The sequence below is a fragment of the Coturnix japonica genome, chromosome 4, assembly GCF_001577835.2.
Source record: "Coturnix japonica isolate 7356 chromosome 4, Coturnix japonica 2.1, whole genome shotgun sequence".
NCBI classification, from domain to species: domain Eukaryota; kingdom Metazoa; phylum Chordata; class Aves; order Galliformes; family Phasianidae; genus Coturnix; species Coturnix japonica.
Window position 1 is genome coordinate 48,399,398 of NC_029519.1, and position 24,682 is coordinate 48,424,079.

At 38.7% G+C, this 24,682-nt stretch overlaps 1 protein-coding gene across 2 annotated transcripts; it reads left to right on the forward strand.

Annotated features, from left to right (window-relative positions):
- The first annotated feature begins 1,621 nt into the window (after window positions 1–1,621).
- QRFPR (pyroglutamylated RFamide peptide receptor) lies at window positions 1,622–23,572 on the forward strand. 2 transcript variants are annotated; one of them, XM_015861941.2, is made up of 6 exons: window positions 1,622–2,100; window positions 16,127–16,285; window positions 16,866–16,927; window positions 17,735–17,970; window positions 19,361–19,458; window positions 21,023–23,572. In XM_015861941.2, exons 1-6 carry the CDS (start codon window positions 1,761–1,763, stop codon window positions 21,418–21,420), a joined length of 1,293 nt encoding a protein of 430 aa, XP_015717427.1. In that variant the 5' UTR covers window positions 1,622–1,760; the 3' UTR covers window positions 21,421–23,572. The 2 variants fall into 2 exon arrangements, with proteins under 2 accessions (XP_015717427.1, XP_015717428.1); XM_015861942.2 differs by having other exon boundaries at window positions 1,691–2,100; window positions 19,414–19,458.
- Window positions 23,573–24,682: the final 1,110 nt, after the last annotated feature.

The window sequence follows — 24,682 nt, forward strand, 5'->3', positions numbered from 1 at the left end:
TCTTTTTGTATTCAGAAAGCAGCTAAATCTACAGCAGTTTTACTAGCACACTTCTATGGCCTCCAGCTTCAAGGTTTGTTTATATTACACAGAATAACCACTCGGATGTTTTTCATTTTTAATGCAACTGTTTTACTACTTGTAATGAGCAACCATAGTAATTAAATTAGGATAGACGGGAAACAAATGTCTGAGTTAACCATAAAAAAGGATTATTTGCAGTAGTTAGGTGAGAGCTTATTCTTTTCTGTTTGTAAAGTTCCTCATACACTCAGACGTTTTTGCAATCAATAATAAAACACTGCAGTCAGCAAACACAAAGATTGCTCTTCTCTAAGTTTGGCCCTTCTTTATTTATAATTGAAATGACATCTGCTGAAATGCATCCAGTTTGTTTGATAATGAAAAAGCTTTTAAATTAAGTTTCTTTTGCTAACACAATGGGGGGAAATTGGAAAGGAAAAATAGGTGTAGGAAAGAGTGTATGAGTGAAGTAAAGAACAATTTGCTACCTTGCTTCAGGCTGGAATGATTGTACAAGCACCAGCAGAAAGGCTGGCTGGGAGAAGTTGGTTTTAGGCTATACCTGTCAGTGTATAGACCAGGGGAAAGTGCTGAGAAAATTGAATTTTGGGAACAAAGACTGTCTAATGAGCATTTGTCCTCCAGAACAAGGCTTAGAAAGCCAGAGTGGGAACCTCTTTTGAGTACAATGGTCTCAAGAGGAAAATGTACCAAGGATGGGTGGCAGGGCCCTTTCACACTGGGCTAATGAAGAGAATCTTAATTCTTTGCTGTGGAAGTAATATTGTTAAAGATCTTCACAGCAATTTGGAGGATACAGTTCTGCAATAAAGAATTGGAAACTTCACTGATTTACACTTAAGTATTTTTTCAAATGCAATACAAAATATGCTTGCTATTGTTGAGAACATTCATATTGCTGGGAGCCACTTGGTGGTGGTGAACTCTTCCATCTTGATTGTTTCTTAGCAAATCAACAGCCCAATAACTAATAGATGCCTTTTGCTCGGCTTAATAACTAATAGATGCCTTTTGCTGGGCTTCTCTTAGTGATGTTTTACATTCCTCTGGCACAGGCACCAAGGGCAAGGAGCACCCCTTCTGCAGCTGAGCTGATTCTGCAGCTCACTCCTAGGCAGTGCTGCCTCCTTAAGAAACATCTATCACCACATGGAGAGAGATGCATATCTGGAACTGTTTTCTCAAATCACTGCCCACGCGGGATCCTTTTTGATAATTAATGGTGTGAGTGATGAAAGACAATCTCTTGTTATTTAAATATCATATGGTACTTGGTAAGGTATTTAAATATCATATGGTACTGGGTAAGGTGTACTAGGCAAGGCTGGAAGACAAATCAGTGCAGTTTTCAATCTGTGCTCTCCACTGGAACTTAACTCCAACTATTCTCTACATTTAACAACAGTGGCATTTTCTTGAGCACTGTTGCAGCTCAGACCAACCCCGCTCAGGGGATCAGCGGGTCCAACAGCCGGGGCGGGGGCGGCCCTGAGCTGCTCGCTGATTTGCTGCCGCGCCTCCCCCCGCCCCGGGGCGCTGGCCGCGGCGGAACCTGCAGGCGGCGCCTCCGCCTCAAAGTTTGCCCCCCGGGGCGGCGCCCGGCTCTGGGCGCTCCTCCTGGCGCTCCTGTTGAGCGGAGGGGTGGCGGTGATGGCGGGGTGCCACGGGGTGCGCTGAGGAACGGACGGACGGACGGACGGACAGACGAGAGCATCATGCGCTCCCTGAACATCACCCCGGAGCAGTTCGCGCAGCTCCTGCGGGACAACAACGTGACACGAGAGCAGTTCATCGCCCTGTACGGACTGCAGCCGCTTGTGTACGTCCCGGAGCTGCCGGGCCGCACCAAGGTGGCTTTCGTTCTCATCTGCGTGCTCATCTTCGCCCTCGCCCTTTTCGGCAACTGCCTGGTGCTCTACGTGGTGACCCGCAGCAGGGCCATGAGGACCGTCACCAACATCTTCATCTGCTCCTTGGCGCTCAGCGACCTCCTCATCGCTTTCTTCTGCGTCCCCTTCACCATGCTGCAGAACATCTCCTCCGAGTGGTTGGGCGGTGCGTGCCGGGCGGCTGCGGTGGTACCCCCGGGTTGGATGCCGCTGGGCTGAGGCGCTCCCTGGGGTGGGCAGCGATGTACTACTCCCGAGCCCTGGGCGGTGTGTTGCTCCCGAGCCCTCAGCACGCTCGTAGTAGAGGGGGTGGGGGGGAGATGCACTCTACAACTTGAGCCGCCGGTCGTTTTCGGGTGAGCGCACGCTTTGCACGCTCGGGGTTTTATCTGTCAGCGCTGACTATCTGTGGAGTTAAGCAATGGCTACGCCGCTCCCTCGGGTTGTGTTAAATGCGCTGCGCTTTCGTGCTTGTGTTCGTTAAAAGTTGCGGTGCGATTGTAAGCCCGTGCGGTGCTTGTGGAGTAGCCATGAGGTGGTGTTATTTCTTTCTTTCTTCAAAACCTGAAGTTAGAGCTCCTTAACTCTTGGTGTGGAAAAGGAGCGTCTCCTCAGAGAGCACAGACAGAACTTACCTTTGTAGTAACGTGTCGTTTCGAGGTACGGTTTTATCTCGGGAGTTTTGTTACTTGGAACACAAATCTTGCATGGAGTGGATGAGGGAGCTGGGGTTGCTCAGTCTAGAGAAGAGAAGGCTCAGGGCAGACCTCAGGATCTCTTCAACTGCCTGAAAAGTGGTTGTGGTGAGCTGGGGTCTGCCTCTGCCCCTAGGTAACAGTGCACCAGGGGAGGTTCAGGTTGGGGATTAGGAAGCATTTATTCTCAGAAAGGGAGGTGATGTGCTGCTACAAAGAGGCAATGGAATCACCATCCCTGGCATTCAAGAAAGATGTAGATGTGGCACTGAGGGTCATGAGTGGTAGGCATGGTGGGGGTGGGTTAGAAGTTGGGCTGGATGATCTTAGTGGTCTTTTCCAATATTAATAATTCTGTGTTGTGTTGCCACTAGACCTGTGTGTAAGGCCTTTCTGGTACCTACCTAGCAAGCACTTTAAAATACATCCCTGGTCCAAAGAAGTAAAGTGACAAAAAGGCAGGGGTGATGTAATGTTAGTTAAAAGGCATTTATCTTCTTTTTCTTGGTTCTAAAACACAGTGTTGAATAAATAAAACAAAAGGGATGGTTTTGCAACAAGGGGCAGGTAAAGTCTTTGTACAACAGCAGATTGAAATGTTTGTGACAAAAAGGGTGTCCATAAAGAACTCCATTAATTTCAGTTCCCAAGTCTGTCTGTGCTGCTGGGAGTACTGAACTATCTTCAGAGCATTAAGATTTAATTTCAGTACATCTGATGGATGAGAATACAGGATAGGAATTGGCAGGCAAGGGGAAACTTGAAAAGCAGAGATTTTAAACATGGATACCTAGCACTATGAGAAGACTGATTTATTTATTTATTTGGTCTCAAAATCAAGAAGCTTCTAGGAGAAGTGATAAATATGAAACTACAGGAGCAATTGATAATAAGGACAATGAGAAAAACTGTTTTTGCAGCTGTTTTATTTTCTTATGAGTGATTTTGGAGAAGGAACCGTTGTTTTTAAGATGGCACATCTTAATATTGCTACTGAGTCCCCAGATTAATATGGGTATGTAATGGAAATAATAGGAAAACTGTTAGTTATACAACTGTTCCTTCTTTTGTACTACTACTTCTCCTTGCTCAGAGAAGAATACGGCAGTAAGTTTCTGGAAACATCAAGATAACCCACCCAAAAGGGGAAGGACTGAACTGGGGTGCCTTCCTCTAAACGTTAGAGTTGTGAATCTTCTCTCCTGTAGGGGAGGATACCAATCTGTCAGCTTGAGACTGGATAGTGAAAGCTGAAAGCTTGGTGGCATGAAGCTTCCCTCTGAGGTGTAATTGCAGCAGATATGACAAAGATGTGCTTTACCCATATTGTTCTGCATACTTGTTTCCCTTTATGTTATTGAGGATGCTTGACATAATCTAGAAGAAGTCAGTATAAAGTCACAGCATAGTTGAGATGTAGATCTTCAATGGTTCAGTATTTGAATATTTTAAAGTGTACTGTTTTACGGGTTTCACTCTACTTTTGTCTACTCTCTGATGTCTTAGATCTTCTTTGCTACAAGTGGATTCACAGTTCCCATTGACTTTGATGTCAGCATCAATTGTCCTGTTAGGATAATTGGATTTAACTAACGTCATGATGCTGGGGCATAGTAAGTAACATAATAGATGGATGTTTGTCTTAACTGTGAATGGAAGGGAAGGAAGGGAAACAAATGAAATGTAAAATGGTGGTACCCCAGGGGCATCTGATTCCTGAGGCTCACACTGTAAAACACAAAAGGCGATTACATTTATATATTATCAGAGGCTGCTGGACTGGGAGGACTTTTCCTTGCTAGTTTTATGGGTTCTGTTTTCCTTTTGCCTTCCCTTTTCTACCCTGAGGAAGTTTAATCTCATCCATCTTAATGCAACCCGTCTGTTCTGGGTAGTTTAAGCTCACAACTATTGAGAAAAAGGTGACTTGACTATGTAGTATATTTCTGCTGGGAAAGGTACTTTATCCTGACGCTCTTGATACTAGAAATATCATTGAGTTTCTGGACATTTAATCTCTTCCCTTCTTGATCTATCTGCATTTGAATCACTAAAATGACCACCTAGGTAATGTGTACTGACATACAAGTATGTTTTGTACTGACCTTTGTGTTGGAATTATTTCCACTTTTGTATGTATGTGTTTATCTTCTTTCCCCACTCAAAAATCAAGAGGAAGAGGTGAGGGCAGAATTGCAGTCACTCTAGGCTGTAGATACAGAAGTAAAAATATAATAACAGCCATGGTTTTAATGTAGCCGTTAAAGTTTTTGCCATCCAGTGTTATCTCTGTAAGGGGATGCTATCAGGAAAGAATCATTCCTATTTTATTCCTGCTGAAGTGAAGGGTTAAGGACTTCCACTGAAAAAGCCTCCTGGTGTGTGCAGTTTAAAGTAGGACCTCAAGGAAAACGTTCGTAATTGACAGTGTGAAATAATTCAAATTGTGAATGGCAGAGTTGCTCCTTTGTAATAGATAGCATTTGTCTAAACTCTTTAGAAACTGACATATATTCCTCTTGTGCTTATCAGAATTTCATTCCGTTGTGACAGATCTGAAAGGCACTGGCATGACTTCTTCTGCAGTACATTCTTCAACAATTTCTAACTTCACCTACAATTCATCAATTGAAGTCTCAAGAAACTGAATGTGTCGTGCTTTGCCTGATTATTATGTAGTTATAAAACATATGCAGCAACTGGGAGAAGCACCATCTTGACCAAAAATGGGTGAATCTGTCTCACTTTTGATTCTCAGATCTGTTAAGAACTTATTCAACTGCATGAGACTGTGAAAGTAACAGTGTATTATTCCATTTCTTGTTTATACTTTGTGACTGAAAAGGCTGTAACTTCAAGGAGGCTCTTAAACAGAAATTCTGCAATCTCTCAGTAATGTGAAAGAAAATTAAAATTGCAGCTTTGGGGTAAGTGATCACCGATATTACATTTAGTTGTAAAAAGGGGATGAAACTGGAACTTGACTAAAAGATGAATTGCTGCATACAGCGAAGAGTGTTTTTGGCACAGAGTGGAACAGAGATTGGAACAGTTGAGGGTTTGCTTTCTTCTGTCTCTGAGAGACAGCAGTGGGTCTTGTGGTCACACTGATGGCAGCACTGTGAGAGGTAAATCTGTGCTTTTATCTGCCAGACAAATTTTACAAGAGTTGCTTTATTTTCTGAAAACGAGCAGTTAGCTGTGTAACAGCAGCATCTTTGCTGAACTGTCTGGGGAAACTGGAGAACTATTTGTTTCATTTTGTGCAGTAGAGTACCCTTAGTGAAAGACAAGGGCAAAAAGATAAGATTACTGTAGACCTAGTACTGTGCTTCATCTTGGGGATTTTATATCTTATCGCATATGCAGAATGCATAGGAATGCATCTTACAACTGTATTTTTCCCCATCATCTAGGGAGTACTGGGTCACCTGAAGCACTACTGAATGCACAGTAGCATTTGGGATGGCTGTGCTCAGTTGCATCCAAGCTGCTGGCTGCATGTGGTCCAGCACAGCTTTCAGTGCAGTAGCTCCCTGCCCCATACCATCAATGGTGGTGGCTCTGCCCCACCATGAGGCCTGGCCCAGCCCCTCAGCACCAAACACCATCTGGGCTGAATCCAGGGCGCAGTTAATTGCTAACTCAAGCTGTGGCAAATAGGTTTATGGAATTTGTTACACTGGCTGAACACAGTCCTGTGAACAGCAAAACAAATGCAACCATGCCTCCTGTTTTGATAATGGAATCTGAAAGTAAGTTTCAGCATTACAAAAGAACTGCTCGTTTGCTTTTTTTCTCTCCTACTTATAGGCTACTCCATTTTCAGTTGACACTAACACATTCCGTGAGATTTTTCAAATGGAATGTATAAAGTTGCAATCCAAAATTTGGTTATATCTCATCAGCAGTCTTTTAGAAGCCCTGTCTTACCAGACAGAAATATCACTCAGTACATAGTCATACCTTATTCATTTCACCGCCTTTTGTGGCAGTATGACTATTTGTGAACAATAGTTTTCAAGGATGAAGCACAGGAATAGTAAAATTTCAGCAGAAATCTCTACTGAACACCTTGAGGACTAATTGAGGATTGCAGCCACTGCACTTGAACCAGCCTTATACATTTGTTTCAGAAAAGCAAGGTCACATATCTTGCTAGTTTTATGTTGCACCCTTTTTTATTAAAAAATAAATAAATAAAAAACTAGTTTTTGTTACTTGTGTACATTAATGAAGCAATATATTTTTATGAGGGGTGTTCTGAAAATAATGCCTCCTACTTTATTATGTTAGCCTATGATATCAGAGGTGGATGTTGGAGATGCGGCAGTAGAGATTAAACCTTCCCACCCTTATGCCCTTAAATTTTGTTTTCATACAACAGATGGCAGCAGAGAGGCAGTCTGACAGAATGGCATCTGATATGGAAGTGCATGTGAAGCAAAAGCGTAGAATTCCTTCATGTGGAAACAGTGGCACCCACTGACATTCATAGATGCTTGCTGAACGTTTATGAAAACCAAACAGTAAATGTGAGCACAGTGAAGCAGCGGGTGGCGCTTTTCAGCTGTGGCAACAGCGGGTCACCTGTGCTGCAACAGATTGTTACACATATGGCACGTAGACTCTTGTTCATTGCTGGTGAAAATACATAGCAAATACTGGTGAGTGTTGAAAAATAGTGTTTTGTAGCTGAGAATTTACTCTATCAATAGAGTTATCGTACTCTTTTATCTGTTGTTTTTTTCCATGGAAGTAATTAGGAGTCAGTACTTCAGGAGTGACCTCTGTGGATGCAGCCCTGGACAATTCCTCTTTACTCTGTGTGGCCCAGGCAAGCTAATAGATTGGGCAACTGTGCCTTTAGTTATCTTGTCTGTACTACTGCTACCATTTCAGGAAGGTGCGGGTCTTCTGTACATAGCTGTCTTTGCTAGATATAGCTTCCCATGCTAACTGAAGGTATCAAGACGTGCCAAAGAGGTCTTTTTAGAGACTTCATTTTTTCCCTTGGCGCAGCAGTTTGCTCATCCCTAAAAGCTTCCTTGAAATCCAAGTAGCATGTTGTAACTAGTTTTGCATTTAGGATCTTTTCTGTTTTTCACCAGATGTACTGTATCAAGCAGTATTAATACTTTTTTTTTTTTTTTTTTTGGTATGGGTATGAATAAATATTCTTTTCTGACAAAATCTTAGTGAATAAAATCAGCGGGTCTCTTGTGTCTAATACTTGGAGATATCTCTGTAAGCTCTCATTTCTATTCTACAGTGTAACTTAAGAAATTTCTTTGTTCTGTTTCACTTTAATAATGTTCTCATACTCTGCTCACTGGGATAATATTCGACAGTGAAACCAGGTAGATACCAGAGACTCCTTTCTTTTTTTTCTTTTTTTATTTTTTTAAGCTTTTTGTTTAAGTTTCCAATTTAAGTTTTATCTAGGCTTACTGTAAAGATGGTTTCAGAAAGGGTTATCCAGTGCCTCAGTTAAAGGAAAAATGGGCTTGTGTTTTTTTTATTATGTAATATATTGCCAGGATGACATTTGATGAGAGCAGTAAAAGAGTGCTGATACAAGGAGGCTTATAATTACATTTCCAGGGAATTTCTGCAAGCTGTGCATTGCATTAATTTGTATGAACATTCAACAGAATGATTGATGTAAAATGTTTGTTGCATTGATTAAGCATAGTAAGCAAGTTGAAGGATGTGGATGGATTGGCTAGGGCAATTTTATGTTATTTATTATTATGATTATTTGTGAGGTCGTTATTGTATTCTTCGTAGAAGCACTCAGCAATTTCTGTCTTATATTGTGTGAACTGAGACTCTTTATCATGCCTCACTTTTTTCCTTGAGAGCAAGTCCCATTTGTCTCTTCAGTAAAGATCTGTATCCTTGACCTCTATCCGTGCCTGAACACCCCAATCTGAATTACTTTCTACCACAATTGCAATTGATAACGGTATCCTGTGGTGGTTTGGTGTTCTTACAGCAATGTTTTGCTGTACAGCTTTAATGCATCCTTGCATGTTAGTATTTGTTTTTATTCACTGATTGCTGTCTTTTGAAATAGACTGCTGTTTGGAAATTGCCTGAAGATTGTGATACCTGATTTGGAGGCTTAGCTGAACTGTGGGAAGGTGAATATGAGCCTTGGTAGGAAGGAGAGCAGACAGTGTGAAGAAAGAATTATTTCATCAGCCATCGTAGTTTGTGTTCACACTTTCAAATCATAGCACAGATTTATTTCTGTGAACTCTGGTATTCATTGGTAAACCATCTATGGCTATTCAAAGCTTATGGTCTAAATGAGTGAGTTCCCACTATACAGTTTCCTCAGTGCCTGTAATTGACCATAAATAGTCAGATTTACTGCAGACCTACTATCATATGATAGACTTGTACCTTTTTTAGGTTGGAGCAATGTAGATGTTCATTGTCTTCTCTAGGTAAAAGGTGAACGACAAATCACCTTTCTCTTAGTGGTTTAACTACTAAGGATACAAAATGCCTGTATGTCAAAGAATTGATTTAAAATGTACCTTGTTCGGTCTAGGCTGAAGTACTTTTAAGGATATCATCTGTATAATTGCAGCAGACTTGTTCTCTGCTGTGAATTTACAAAATACAAGGAAACAGAGCTTGCATGCCTCAGGCAAGCTGGAGAGAACTATTTTACAAGCTGTGATAAAGACTTCCAGTGCAAAGGCTTAGTGAATAACACTTCAACAGAGGAAGGAACAATTTAACTTTTATTGAAGAATAGTTTTAGAATTTTGCCTTTCTTTTATTAAAGAAAAAAATTGATGTTTGAAACAGGGCGAAACAGTAAACTCATCGATACAGGAACAATGAAAAATTGTTTAAGGACATATAGTTCGCATTTACAGGCTTCTGAATACACTGTTGTTGGGGAGTACTCATAATGGATTGAATAAACCATGCAGTTTTCATCAGTGCATAAGGGATACTTTGGGAGGCCTCTTAATGTCTTAAAAAGAAGAAGAAGCAATTAGTTATTTTCATTCCCAGTAATCCTCTGGAAATTGTATTCTTTCTCCATTGGAAATAATTGGTATTTAAATGCTTCAGTGCTGTCTTCAGTATCAAGGTATTGGAAAGACTGCTGAAAGATTTAGCTTGTAGAAAGTTATGCATTTTGATAATTTAAAGATATCAATAATATCCTAAATATGCATGTTATAAAGTACTCCAAAAAAGTCACATCTTTGTATATTGCAGGTGAATTAGCAGCTTTCTCTTTAAAAATAAGTGATTCAAAGGCCCTTAAAAAATCCTTGAAAAATATTTGTCAGATTATTTCTGCTGTGTATCAGATTACTAAGGCCTCTTGATGGTTTGCAAAATACCTAAAAGAAAACTGTTCTGAAAGATTTAGTATAGGCACAGCTGAAACAAAACCAAAACAAATCCCTGAGAATCTAATAAATAGAGATAAGATTTTTATGCTTCTCAGTTATAGCAGACTACTTCAGTGCACAGAATCATAAAAACTTTTAATGTATAGGAGCAGTTATCCTGTTATCCAGTATAATTTACGAATGTTCCAGGTGCTTTTAAGACCTGAAATAGGTCAGGCTGTGTGCATGAAATAGACAATGCCAATCTTTTTACTGAGTTCTGACTTCATAGATTCTGAGCTTGGCTTATTTTGTGTTAATAGCCTCAGGTAGCTGGTGTTTGCACAGGTTTTGGAGTCAGGCTTCAATGTTTCCAGTTCAAGAAGATTCAGTCTAGCCAGGCTTCTAATATGGATCAGAGGAAGAAGTGGAAAATGCATTCCTTATCCTGAAAATAGCTAGAAAACTCCTTAACTGAAAGATGACAAGCAAAGAGACAGAAAATAGCTGATTTTATCTTTTCAGGTTTTCCTTTTTTTGCTCTCTTTTCCTGTGTTTACCAGATGACTATCAGTGTAAGCCCTGATAGAAGACAGCCAATTTTGGTCAATTAACAGAATAAATACACAGGGAAGCAGAGCAGTTTGTGTAGATGGGTGAGGATGTGAGGCTGCTATGTTAAATAGGTCTTTATTTCTAGAATTCTGATGGAACAATATATTCTGACTACTTTCTTTTTGCACTTCATGTATTTGAAAGGCAAATAATGACTTCTTGGTGTGTTTTGTTTTCAGTGATTTAAAGGCTACAGATAAATGTTTAGTAAAGTAGTGATGCTTAGATTGGTAATAAGGTGGATGTTCAAAGGAAGGCAACAAAGCTGGTGAGGGGTTTGGAGCACAGGCCATGTGAGGAGAAGCAAAGGAGCTGGGAATGTTCAGCCTGGAGAAGAGGAGGCTCAGGTTAGACCTTATTGCTCTCTATAACTTCCTGAAGGGAGGTTGTAGTGAGCTGGGGGTTGGCCTCTTCTCTCGTGTCATTAATGATAGGACTAGAGGGAATGGTTTCAAGCTGTGGCAGGGGAGATTCAGGCTGGACATTAGGAACATTCTCAGAAAGGGTGGTCAGGCTCTGGAATGGACTGCCCAACGAGGTGGTGGAGTCCCTGACCATGGGGGTGTTCAAGGAACAATTTGATGTTGTGTTGAGGGACAAGGTTTAGTGGGAGCTATTGGTAATAGGTGAACAGTTGGACTGGATGATCTTTTAGGTCTTTTCCAACCTTGGTGATTCTATGATTCCCCCTCCCATTAAATCACACTTGGACTTCCATAGCTGTGCAAAGTCCTTTCAGTAAATCTACTTAAACTCAACAGCAGGAAGATCTCTGTTAAGAGAAAAACTGATTTAGGGTTTATGGATTTGGAAACAGTATTTTAGAAAGATCTACTGAAGAATTTGTCTCCATGTCGATAGTCTATTTCAGAATATTCCTGGAGCAACTGGTGTTGCACAGACATATCTAGTGTATTGAAATAATGACTCCAGATTGTCTTTCTCCGTTTTCTCTACTCCCACCCATCACAACCCAACAGCCACTGTTCTGAAATAATCACCTCATTTACAAATGAGTAATTGTCATTTTTCTTGCATATGAAAGCTGTTAGTGTCTGTAGCATGAAAACATAAGCTATGTAATTTGATGTATTAAAAGACTTGCAGAAAATCTTCATCTATCATCAAGCAATTTGGAATGTCTGCTATCTATTTGTAAATAATATAATGAAAGTTTAGAAAAAAATAAGAACAGGCTTTATGTGGAAGCATTTTGGGGACATAAAATTTGACAGAAATAGGTTATTACAAAAAAATGAATCCAAATGTAATTAAGTACTCTGGAGCTGGATCTCAGTTCTGACATCAGATTTCCATTGAAGTGGATGACCCTAATGCTGGTTGTGACATTGAGTGCTTTTTTTTCCATTTTTTTTTTTAATTTTTTTTTTTTTGAGTGTGTGTTAAACAATTTTGAAAACTCTTACAAACTAGAGGGGATTTTCTTCTTACTGTTACTTAAATCTGGTGAAGCTTTACATGTGAGACACTGGAGTATCTAATAGCTTCTGGATGTGGGAAGCTTTTGTATAGCAAATGACAGTTCAAGGCATGCAGAAAAGCCTTAAAATGATGTGGTAGTGTTAGTGCAAGTTGGTGTTCAGAGACTCTTGTCTTAATGGTATGAGAAGCCTTGGTGTTGGAACACTGTTCAATTTATACTATTGATATGTAGAGGCTTTTTTAGTAGCCTTTAACTACTGTGCATTAGAGATGTTTTGGAGGGGTACAGAGATGCACGTGGCTGTTATTCTGCTTTGGCTGCAAAGATTCAGTCCATTCGGGAATTGAAACGTGTGCCATGAAGCTGAGCAAGTGTTTCTATTTCAGCTGTTTATCTGCCATGAGAAGTATCTTTTTACTACTCTTTTAAGAACTAGTTACTTTAGTTCAGTTCATCTGTTCCTGTAAATTTGTCCTCAGAGGCAAGAAATCAGAATCATAGAATCACAAGGTTAGAAAGGACCTACAAGATCATATAGTCTAACTGTCTACCCATTACCATTGCTACCACAAGCCACTAAACCATATCCTGTAGCTCCTCATCCAGGTGCCTCTTGAATACTGCCAGGGATGGCGACTCCACTACCTCCCTGGGCAGCCATTGCAGTGCTTGTCTGCTTTCTAAGAGAAAAAGTTTTTCCTTATGTCTAATCTAAACCTCCTCTGGTACAACTTGTGGCCATTTCATTGGGTCCTGTTTGTTGCCTGGGAGAAGAAGAGGTCAAACCCCTCCTCATCACAACCTCTCTTCAGGAAGTTCTAGAGTGTAAAGAGGTCTCGCTTGGTTGCCAGCTGAATTCTGTTAACTATTACCTGTTGGACACAGCCCTCTAGCCAGTTCCTTATTTGGGTAACCAAATAAGGATATACCTGTCCTACCACTGGCAGCCAGTTTCCCCAGGAGGATACTGTGAGAGACCATGTCAGATGCTTTGCTGAAGTCTAGGTAGACTACATTAACAGCCTTTCCCTCATCTACCAGTCTGGTCACTCAGTTGTAGGAGATGAGGTTGGTAAAGCATGACCTGCCCTTCATGAACCCGCAAAAGAATTTATTTTTATTTTTATTTTTTATTTTTTTGACTTTCAGCTGAAGGCACAATGTTATCCTGTGTTCTTTCCCAGTTATTTACTGGGGGGAAAATGAGAATATATCAGTAAAGGTAAGAAAAATCTTCTTAGAAGTCTTCAGTGAATTTCTTTTTCTACTCCCAATGTGGAAGTTACCACTCATTGAACTGGGGCATTCTGTTTCCTCTTTGAATACTTAGACACAAGCTGAAAATTCTATGGTGTCTTACAACTTTGGTGAATGTCACTACCTTTCCTTGTTACCATAAGGTAATACACTGATGCCTCCTTGCTTCCTAAGAATATTTTGGTGTTCTGTGATTTTGGTGAAAGGGAGGTATGTAACAATAAAACCATTACAGTAGAGTATGGTTCAAGTAGGCTTCACTATTTGAATTCTCTCAGATCATGAGAAAAAGCATATAAATTTTGTTTGTTCTTTGGCCCACAGTTCTAACACTCAAACTTGGGCTTATCTTTTGAAAGAGGAGCTTAGACATTTTTCTTTCCTGTCAAAATTTTGCTTTTCTGCAAAAGAAAGGACCTACTCCTTTTCTGCAAAAGGAGTCTCTTTTACCTTAACTTTGTTAGTGAGGAGAAAAAGAACAGCAAAAGCTGTTGAAATCAGAAGTGACAAACTTCAAGGGATTTGGATCTGACTGAAGGTCCCTTTAGCTCTATTCTACTCATGACGGTTGGCTGAGTTTTAGAAGAAGTCGGGGGCTGTGAACTATAACTTCTTATTTGGTTATATTTAGCATTCGACATGTGCGAGCATGTGACTGGAGCTTTCTTTTCATCATCTCAGTATGGAAGTTTCAATGCACTCTGGTTAAAGGGCTCTGAATTTTACTGACTAGGTCTGGTGATTGTGCGTGTAGTGCATCCTGTATTGTTCTGGGTCTAGTAGGAAAACGATAAGATGTCTTGTAGAATAATTACATTTATACGTGTGGGGCTTACTTTGTGCTTATTTTGCTCTTGCCAGCACCTTAACAAAATACTTAAATCAGAAACTATTATGAGAAGCAAGCAGGCAGCCTAGGGCATAGTGCATTCCTTGCTGACCATGCTAAGATTTCCTCCAAGTAACTTGAAACTGGTCTTAAAACATATAATTATTTTTTTAAAATTTATTTAGGACAAATGTACAGGACATATTGTATATATATGTGTGTGTGTGTGTGTATATATATATATATACATATATATATATGTATATATATATATATATTTTTTTTAAATTTCATTTTAAGCCAGGTCTTTAAGCACATCTCACTGACTGTGGTGCTCACAGAGAATGTGTTCTTGAAAGATAATAGACTTGCTTCCTTTTCCTCTTTGCCATCCCCTTCACTTTTTTTAAAGTTCAAAGTGATTTTGGTTAAATTTCTTCACTTTTGACCAGTTAGAATTGATCAAAAACCAAACAAACAAGCAGAAAAACAACCAGTAACAAGCTAGTTTCTTCTTGTAAGCTACAATGGCTTTTAGCCTGGCCTGCTGGATAGGAGTGTACCTGTACCTTGTTCCCTTCATGGAGGGCAGGTTTGTGTTTTTATAGTTGCCAGTTTGTGTTCTTCCTGATTTTGTATTTTCTTGCATAAGGCGTTTGCAACATTTTAATTTTAGAACTGAATCAGATAATCATTTGGCTATTTTGAGTTTATCGGTTATATACGAATAAGGTGTAATTAATGATCAAGTAAAGGAAATCACTGCAGCTGTTCCTGAAGTGAATAGCTGACACTAAATCATAAGGATGTAAAGGAACTTTGGGAATGCAGAAATAGAAAATGATCTTGAGAAAAACAAACAGAGAATATGTAAATAGGAAGCAGATTGGGAAAGACATTAAGACAACATTTTTGACGAAGATTAAATTTTGGGAAGGCTGGGACTTGAGAATGAGTAATGGAGAGTGACTAATGACATATTAAGAAGTAAATATGTATTTTTTGGAAGCTGTAGCAGCAATGAAATCTGAGGGTATGTGCTTAGCTCTACATAAATAGAGCTTCACTGTGGGAACATATGCAATTGTCAAAATACAGCATTTAATTTGGACAGTGCCATTAACATTATGTTTTAATCAGGAAAAAAGGATGATTTGAAGAATGGAAGAGGTTATATTTTTTCACGTGTTTTGCTTAGACAGAGGACTTATAATGTATTGCTTATCAAAATGATGCTTTAGGTGCTGCAGTACTTAGTTGAACAGAAAGAATATTTTGCAACAGAAAAGCTATGTCTAAACAAGTGACCTTCTAAAAGCTGTATGAAAGTGAAGGATAGTATTCCTAGAACATTTGATAGTAAATGGTGAACAAAAGCAGAATAGGAGGGCTGATTTAGAGCATGCGAATGTAGAACTGTAGAATATCTGGAGTTGAAAGGGACCCACAGAGATGAGCAAGTCTAACACCCAACCTGACCCTCTCCTGTTGCAGCTCCATGCCATTCCCTTGGGTCCTGTCACTGTCACCAGAGAGCAGAGATCAGCACCTGCCCCTCTGCTCCCCTTGTGAGGAGCTGTAGGCTGCCATGAAGCTGCTCCTCAGTCTCATTCTCCTTATGTCTGAGCTGAACAAAACAAGGAAACTCAGCTGCCCTTCAGATGTCTTGCCCTATGGATCTTTCCCCATCTTTGTAGACCTTCTTTGGTTGCTCCCCAGAAGTTTTATGTCTTGTTGTTGCATTCAAAAGCACACATAGTGCTCAAGGTGAGGCTGCACCAGCACAGAGTAGAGTGGGAACAGTAGGTGTTAGTGTGTCCTTAGAATGCTTGTTTTCATAGGTGTAGTGAACAACACTGTGACTATTGAAAACTGCAATTGATGTGTTGCTTTTGCTTGACAGTACTTTAGTAACAAGACTACTGTTAACTATTATTTTACCATGATCTGCAGCAGTTGCATATTTTACCTTCTGACTATTATAGGTGCCTTCGCTTGCAAGATGGTACCATTTGTTCAATCCACTGCCATTGTAACTGAGATTCTTACAATGACCTGCATCGCTGTGGAAAGACACCAGGGAATTGTGCATCCACTAAAAATGAAATGGCAGTACACCAATAAAAGGGCTTTCACGATGCTTGGTAAGATCTGAGGTGTCTTCAGTAACTGTGTGCATAAAGTGTAGCAGGTACAGATGGCATGATGAGCAGAATGCATTGACAAGACATGTGATTCAGAAATAGAGATAATGCTGATGTTTATAAAATAACTCAGGGGAAGTGCCTATGCAAAGAATAACTACTTCCCAAAATCATGACAATAAATCTAGAATGTGAAGTTAAATGTTTACTTAACTGAGACTCTTAAACCTCTAGCAGCTATTTATTTATTTGATGAGAAGAGGTTCAAAATGTGTGAGCACTGCTGAAATATTGTCATAGGCATAAATAATCCTTACATTTTAACATTAAGAAAATACAGTTAATGCTGCTCCTTCAAATTGATTTTCCTTTGTATGTGGATACTAATAAATGAAGGCATTTTTGGGAAAAATTGAGCTGGCAATGGAAGATCATGTTGTTACACATATGAATGTTGACTGTAATATGTCTCATATTGAAAAATGCTTTTCAATAGTCTACTTTGACTTTTAAAGATGAACCTGTAAAACTATTAATTCCAAAACTTATGCTTCTTGTTAAAAGATGTATTTGTTTACAGGCATAGTCTGGTTGCTGGCCATTATTGTTGGGTCACCTATGTGGCATGTGCAACGGCTTGAGGTATGTTAGGTGAAATGGCAATTCATGTTTTCAATTCAGTAATTCCAGGATCTTTTTGCACATTTAACGATGAGATTGACTAAACTCCTGAGAAATTTAAGAGGGAATAACAAAAATTAGAGCTTTTGTTCTGTATGCTAGCATGAAAAAAAGGAATAATTAAGTCTCACATGTACCGCAAGAAAGACTGCGAGCAGGGACTAGTCATGTCTACCCTCCCTGTTTTTATCAAAAAGTATTAATTGCCTTTGAGATTTGTCCTGTAGCTTACTTTTCTTTTTTTTTAGGGACACAGAAGCAGCAGCTGTAGGTCTTAATTTTGTATTTCAGCATAGCCTATTTTTAGACTTTAAAGAATTGTGTCTAGTTGAAAGTGTAATTCACTGCCAATCAGAGTTTAAGATGATACTGTATTTATCTGGGGGGGAAAAAATGGCTTGTCGGAAACTGCTACTTGTGATTCTAAATGTTTACCAGTTTATTTTGTTGTTATTTTTTAAAATGGAGTAGTAGGTGAAGTGTGTAGATACTTGTCTCTACTTGCAAAATACATAGCAAAGATTTCTTTTGAAAATCCTGATGTAAAAAAGCTTTGAGGAGGAGTGCAACTCAGAGCTTCTCCTGACCTCTTTTTGCCTACTTGGATCAAGACAACACTTGGTGTAACAAAGCATTTGGAAGAATTTTCTCACTTCAAAAAAATTCTCTGATGAATTCCAGTTTCTGTAATAAGAACAAGGAATATTTGATTGTTTTTGTGTCTGGGATTACTACTGTAGTGATGCATCTCCTTTACACTTGTTACAGGTTAAATATGACTTCCTGTATGAAAAAGTGCACATCTGTTGCTTGGAAGAGTGGGCCAGTCCAACTTATCAGAAGATATATACCACTTTTATACTTGTTATACTCTTTCTTTTTCCATTGATATTGATGCTTTGCTTATACACTAAAATTGGTTATGAACTCTGGATTAAGAAACGAGTGGGAGATGCTTCAGTTCTTCAAACTATTCATGGGAGTGAAATGTCTAAAATATCAAGGTTTGTAAAATGAAATGCACTTGAAACTTTGACTTTTAGGAAACTGTTTTTTCTGTTGCATTTTGAGAACCAGTGCAAAGAAATATTTCTTATTCATGGGAAAGTCTACAGACATAGCCCAGATTTCTAATGCTGGCTAGTTATTTAAATGAGATACTGGAAAGAAGGCAATTTAAACAGAAAGTTTTCATCAAAATGCAGAATTGCCGTACTGTGAATGTCAAGTTGTCTCAATAAATCTGGTACTACACATGATGAAATCCTTGTTTGAAAGAAGTAGGCCATGAGTTGGAAAATAACTTCTATGTATTTCCATATGGCCTGTGGAGAATTCATTATATAATTTTTAGAATGTAAACACTGCTTTATAATCCCTTTGTGAATTAAATCGGTACTTGGGGGGGGGAAAAAACCCACACAGATTTCGCTTGAAAATTACTTTAATACAATTTGTTTTATTTTAACTTTCAAAGAGTTCTGAGTGTTCTTGGACTTCTTTAAGACCATCTGGGTAGTAACTTTATCTGGAAGGTTATAAAACTCAATTGGAGAAAAAGGTATATTAGTTTACATTTATAACAACTTGATTGTTTAGTAGTGTATATGGGCTATCTGTTTATATTACTTCACATCTTTGCCCTTAATTTGGCAGATTAAGCTGGTGCATGATGTGGCACCTCCAATAGGTCTGTTCATTAAGGAGTTTAGGAAAGGAGAAGACTGGCAAGCAGCTTGGAAGTAAATGGTTCCTTAGACATGTATCTAACAAAGTACCTAAGGAAGTGAGCCATTATCAGTCAAAACTGAAAGATTGTGCAATCTGATGTGAATTATGATGTTGAGAGTTATGAGTTGAGATGAACTTTAGGGTACTCCCTAGCCTAGCAGGCATTTCATATAGAGAAGATCCTATAACTGCTACCAGTCAAGTGTAAACTTTTCAGTTTAAGTAAGAGATCTGTCTTGCAATCTATAAATCTAGTTATATAAATAAAATGTTTTTGAGAACAATGAGAGTTTAATGTTTATGAGGAAGTGCATTTCATGCTCTCATTCTAGCATTTCACCTACTAGTCAAGTCTGAATGTTGCATGTGTAGCTCTGCCAACTCTGTAAATTCTTCCCCCCCACCTCCCTTGTAATCAGTTGCTGCAGCCACAAAATGCTTTGCATTCCTGACAGAAATGTAAGTTGTTATTTATTTACTGCATTTATATGCTGCTGCAGTTCTTGTTTCAAAGGGAATTATGTACTTCTAATAATTTTTTCCAGTGTTTTATTTGCATCTGCAGTCATCAGAACATCTTGGCAAATCTAACTTAATGAGACATATATAAACTACAAATCAATTCATAGTGATTCAGTATGAAATGTCTTGATGCAATTTCAGGAAGAAGAAGCGAGCAATTGTTATGATGGTGACAGTGGTGTTTCTCTTTGCAGTCTGTTGGGCCCCTTTCCACATTATTCACATGATGATGGAATACAGTGAGTATTTGCAATGTTTCATAAAATAAAGCCTTTCTTTTTTTTTTTTTTTTTTCTTCCATGTTAAAACTATAGATGATGAAAGGATAGTGCTGCTCAGATATAATATACCTTCTGCTAGCAGAGGTTAATGTCATACTTCTAAATCCTGGGTCACTGTCTTGTTACAGAGTTGCATAATCAACAACAGATGGATTAGTCTGAAATTTGAATTGTAGACAGTTCTGCTGTACTCACAGAAAATTTAAATGCATAAAAATATTATCAGGTGTAGTGTTGTCTTGTATCTTAGATACCCATGTGTGTCAGCCTCATCTCATCTTTCCTACTGTATGAATTAAAAATGAAAAGTGTCTCCGTCTTGCTGTATACTCCACTGGGCTTTGTTGGAGAAAGGGTGAAAGGGAACTTGAAATCTCTGCAGCTCTTTTAGAATCTTAATGTAGGATCTTAATGTAGGATCTTAAAGAGAAGATTGCTTTTTTTTTTTTTTTTTTTCTCCTGAATGTGTGCAGCAGATAATCCAGATTGAAAAGGAGGTTTATGAGGTATAACAAGATTCCAGAAATAGCAGACTTTAATACTAGAGTGGTGAGCATATCACTGTGAATTATTTTCTTTTCCTGGTAAATTATTCTCATTCACCTCAAGGTAAAAGTTATTTCCAAGTAGAAAATCTCTTGAACAAGTAACTCTGAGTAAGAACTCCTACTTGCATCTGTGTAAGTTCTCATACGGCTTTGAGTGAAACCAATGTTAAATATTTATCCTTTCACTTGCCCTGGTTTTAGTGATGTAGGTAGGTATTTTGAAAGTATAAGTACCTGGACAACAGGGATTAATATCCCCATTGTGTCTGCTAATCCACTTGAACTTTTCCAGTGTTCTGGGCTGTATGCTGTTTTTGAAATGATATCTTGTTATCTTTGCTTTTTGCTCTTTGCCTAAATTCACTTGGGTCTTGCACTGTTTGTCTTCCACATTCTATGTGAGTACTGTGACAACATGTGAAGCTATGCAGCTGGCTGTCAGAGTAGTAACTGTTGTACTCTCTAAATGCAGCAGGCATTTATTCATCTTCTATTGCATGTAAAATGATAGCAGATAACTCAGCATTCTGTAGCCAGTTGGCCAAAAGAAACTATGTTTGTATTTGGGCAGAATAAAAGATGCAAAGCTGTAGCTATTAAAATGGTCTGGGTTGTCTTGTGATATGGTTACCCATAATTCTTGATGAACTAGGTGCTCAGAAATAATCTTGTGGATTGTTTCAGCTGGTGCAAGGCCTTTAATTGTAGTATAATCTTTTATACTGGTTATTCCATAGTTTGATGAACAAGTATTTGAATTCAAGGAATTCAAAGTCCTCTGTGATCTCAATTTAAGAAGTGTGAGATGTGTCCAGATGTTCACTTGTTCATTAATTCCTATTGCAAATATTAATACACTCCACTGATGTCTTTTGTTGACATTAATCAAAAGTTTCTAGTGCCGGACTGCATGCATATTGGTTAAGTAGTGGGTGCTGTTCTGTGCTTTTAGCATGTTTTGTTTTTCCTTTCAGGTAACTTTGAAAAACAGTATGACGATGTGACAATCAAAATGATCTTTGCAATCGTTCAAATTATAGGATTCTTCAATTCTATTTGCAACCCTATTGTGTATGCTTTCATGAATGAGAACTTCAAGAAGAATTTTCTTTCTGCCATCTGCTTCTGCATTGTCAAAGAAAATACATCTCCAACCAGGCAACTTGGGAACTCAGGGATTACTATGAGGCGGCAGAAGGCAAGTGATTCTCAGAGAGTTCCCACTGACTCAGATGAGTCCAGAAGAGAGGCATTCAGTGATGGCAACATTGAAGTGAAGTTCTGTGATCAACCGTCTTCAAAAAGGAATTTGAAAAGGCACCTCACTTTGTTCAGCTCTGAGCTTCCTGTGCATTCTGCAAGCACTCAGTAGCATTACAAAGGCTTTGAGAATGGAATAAAATGTTCTTTTTTATAAAACTTTGAACATGCCATTTAAAATAGTTCTCTAATTTGCATGCTGAAATGAAAGGGGGAAAATATTTTGATTATAGTAAGGTTGGAATAGTAATTCAGAAATTGCAGTATATTTTATAAGGATGAAGAAAAAGCTTTGGAAAAATGTTACTGTGATTTCAAGGAAAATATTTTTCCTCCTAAGTTAATTTAGGGCTTACCTTGCCCTTTGCTTTTAGGTAGAACAAAAACCAGTTGATTGCCAGTTTATTCTGTCCAGATGCTGGCACGCTGCTGGACTGTATTCAGCTGAATGCCAGAAGAGAAGCACTATGGAGAGAGTGCACGCTTTTTATGGACAGCTTGGGAAGCTCACATGGGTCCAACATTGTCTATATGATGTACTATCTGTGTAGCTCTGATGATCGAGAGACTTCAGATCTGAGTTCAGGGAAAATGTAGACTGAGGTGAAATTCTGTTTTGCAGGGAGAGGGAGTCAGCAATAATTTGGTTGTGATGAGATTTGGGCACATTTGCATGTGAATGTTATTAGCAGGAAGCATATTAGAAATTAACAATGCATGCATAACTAATGTGCTGTTTTTTACAGGTTACTTCTTGGGTACAACATTAAATTCCAGTGTATTTCCCTGTAAAATGCATTATTCCTACTGGAGAATGTGGAACTTCAAAGTGCTGTACAAGTCAATGGCCTACAGAGGTGTGATCTGTAGGTGAACTCAGTGTTTACACTTAGTCATGCTTTGACAAATAGCTTCTGGGTTGGAGTTGTTGCCACTTCCCAGAGGTATATAAGGGCCAGTCCCAGAACTGGTTGGACTCTACATAAGACCTTCAGTTGAATACTATTGTCTTCTGACTAGATGCTTATTTGAAGCACAAGCTTTCTCTCTTTCATCTTACAAGTGTGTTAATTACTGTGGAAGAACAGGGCTGGTATTACAGAGTTGAAATCCATATAAATTATTAGACAAAAACAAAGCAAAAGCAACAAGAAGCCCCCCTCCCTGCTCCCTCCAGTAAATAAGTAAATAAGCAAGCAACCAAACAACCCCAAAAAAACACCCCAAAAACAAAAACCAAGCTTGCTATCACTGGGTCAAGCTGTGAGACTGGAAAATCAAAGGATCCTTATGAATGTGGGACTGGAGAAAAAGTGTGAGCAGGTTCCACAAATAATGCTTCGAAATATGTAATTTGCTGCTCCAGAGGAGATTAGGCTGAATCCTTTAATGGCCTGTGAGATGTTGGTGCTTTTTTGTCACCTCTCACTTTCCATAGACCTTGGTGCTCCCTTGATGGTGACTTAAGTTTCTTTGATATTGCTGCTTATGTTTCATTGTCAGTTGAGATTTAAGTTTCTCATGAATCAATCGGAACTAAACTGGTCCTTATGTAATATTTACAAATGTTTGGATAATGCGTTCTGATGCTGGTTTGTGATGTACTCTTTATTTAAATTTCTATTTATTATATTGTATATGACATACTTAACTACAATTATAGAGGAAGATTCCCAGCTTGATCTGGCAGCCAGGAATTAAGAGCGCTCTTACCCAGTCTAGCTCATGTATTAGATAAAATGCTGATATCAGAGAGCTGTATCTGGGTAAAACAGGATGAGTGAAATCATTTAGTTTCAGTCATACAAAGGTGCCCTTTTGCATTACCTTTGAATGATGCTGGTAAATGGCTGCAGCAGATTTTGCCTGTGATTACAACTGTGATTGCCTTTGCTTTTCTGTCTTAGTTGTCTTTCAGGAGACAGGTCTTTAGTTAAGTTCCCTGCCCTGAAGAACAGGGGCTCAGGAAGGTCAATTATGACAGCTTTCCTCAGTTGATGCAAAATTTATCTGGCTGATGATAATCATTTGGTTTGACAGATCTGCAAAAAGCACTTTATTTTAAGCTTTTATTTTTGTACTGCTAATTTCAGTAATGTAGTTCAACAGCAAAGGTGATAGCTGTTTTACAAAGCTTCCAGGTATTGTATATGTTTGCTTTGTCTGACCTGTTTGTTCTGTTGTTTGATAAAAACTATGTCCACAAGTGACTGTATTAGCTTTTTTTCATTAAAACTCCATTTTGGCATTTCTTGGAGCATCTTTTATGAACTTGGAGTCTACTTGTGTTTAAAGATTTGTATAACCTTATACGTGCATTTCTACTGATTAATTTTCAGTCATGTTAGAGGTTCCAGCTGTTACTGTCGTCCCGAGAGATTTAGAAGGCTGCTGGTTTTATTTTTTGTTTTTTGTTTTATTACAGAAGAAGTTAGAAGAGAGGAAATAACCAATATCATGGTAAAAGAGTAGTGATATTTCAACATAATTTGTGCTTACAGTTAACTATAAACAAAAGAAAAATGGTTATTGTAGATCTTTGTAAGCTATATTATTAATGCCTTTTGAAACAATAGTTTTCTCAGTGTGTTAAGAACAGCCATGCTCTCCTCCTGGCTTGTCTGTTTATTCCTATTTAATGTTACTAGAATTGCATAGTGAACTTCATCAGAAGATTTACCAGTCAGCAGAGCAGATAACCAAGCTGACTTCCTGAATAGAGAGTATTAATCAGTGGTTTTGTTCTTCAAGTAAAAGTACTTCTGAAAGTTTCTTGTCTAATATCCATTAATTTCATATCAGTTACATGTGAAACAGCTTGAAGAAACTTAGTTTGACTGCTCAAAGAAATTTATTTATTTATCTTTTTATTCTCAGCTGTAATGAGCTGTGCCTTTAAAGTTACTATGAGATGTTGCCAGCAACTGGCACAGAAGTGAAGCCATGAATCTGAAAGGACACATTCAACAGAATGAAGTTTGGAAATATGAATGGGCTAGGAAAAAAAACATCAGATGTATGGTCCTGCTTTAGTTGTCTCAGCTGAGTTCAGATGGTATAACCATGAAGAGCAGTGAGAAGGAGGGAATGAAGACTTCAAGTGACTGCAGTTGTGTGGCTGTTACAGAAATTTTTGGGGGGTGAGGGGGAGGATTGGGAAGGGCCAAATATTGCATAAAATTGCTTCCCAGGTAAACGTGGGAAATAGTTCAAAGGACATCAGGTGGATTCATTTGTGGGTTTATTTTTAAGTTGTAGCAGTATATACCTGACTGAGCAGCCAGGGAGCTGTGCTTTTATTATTGCAGACATGAGGTTCTGTTGCAGGCTAGCATAATGCTTTGTAGGCACCAAAAAAAGCTGAATATAATGGG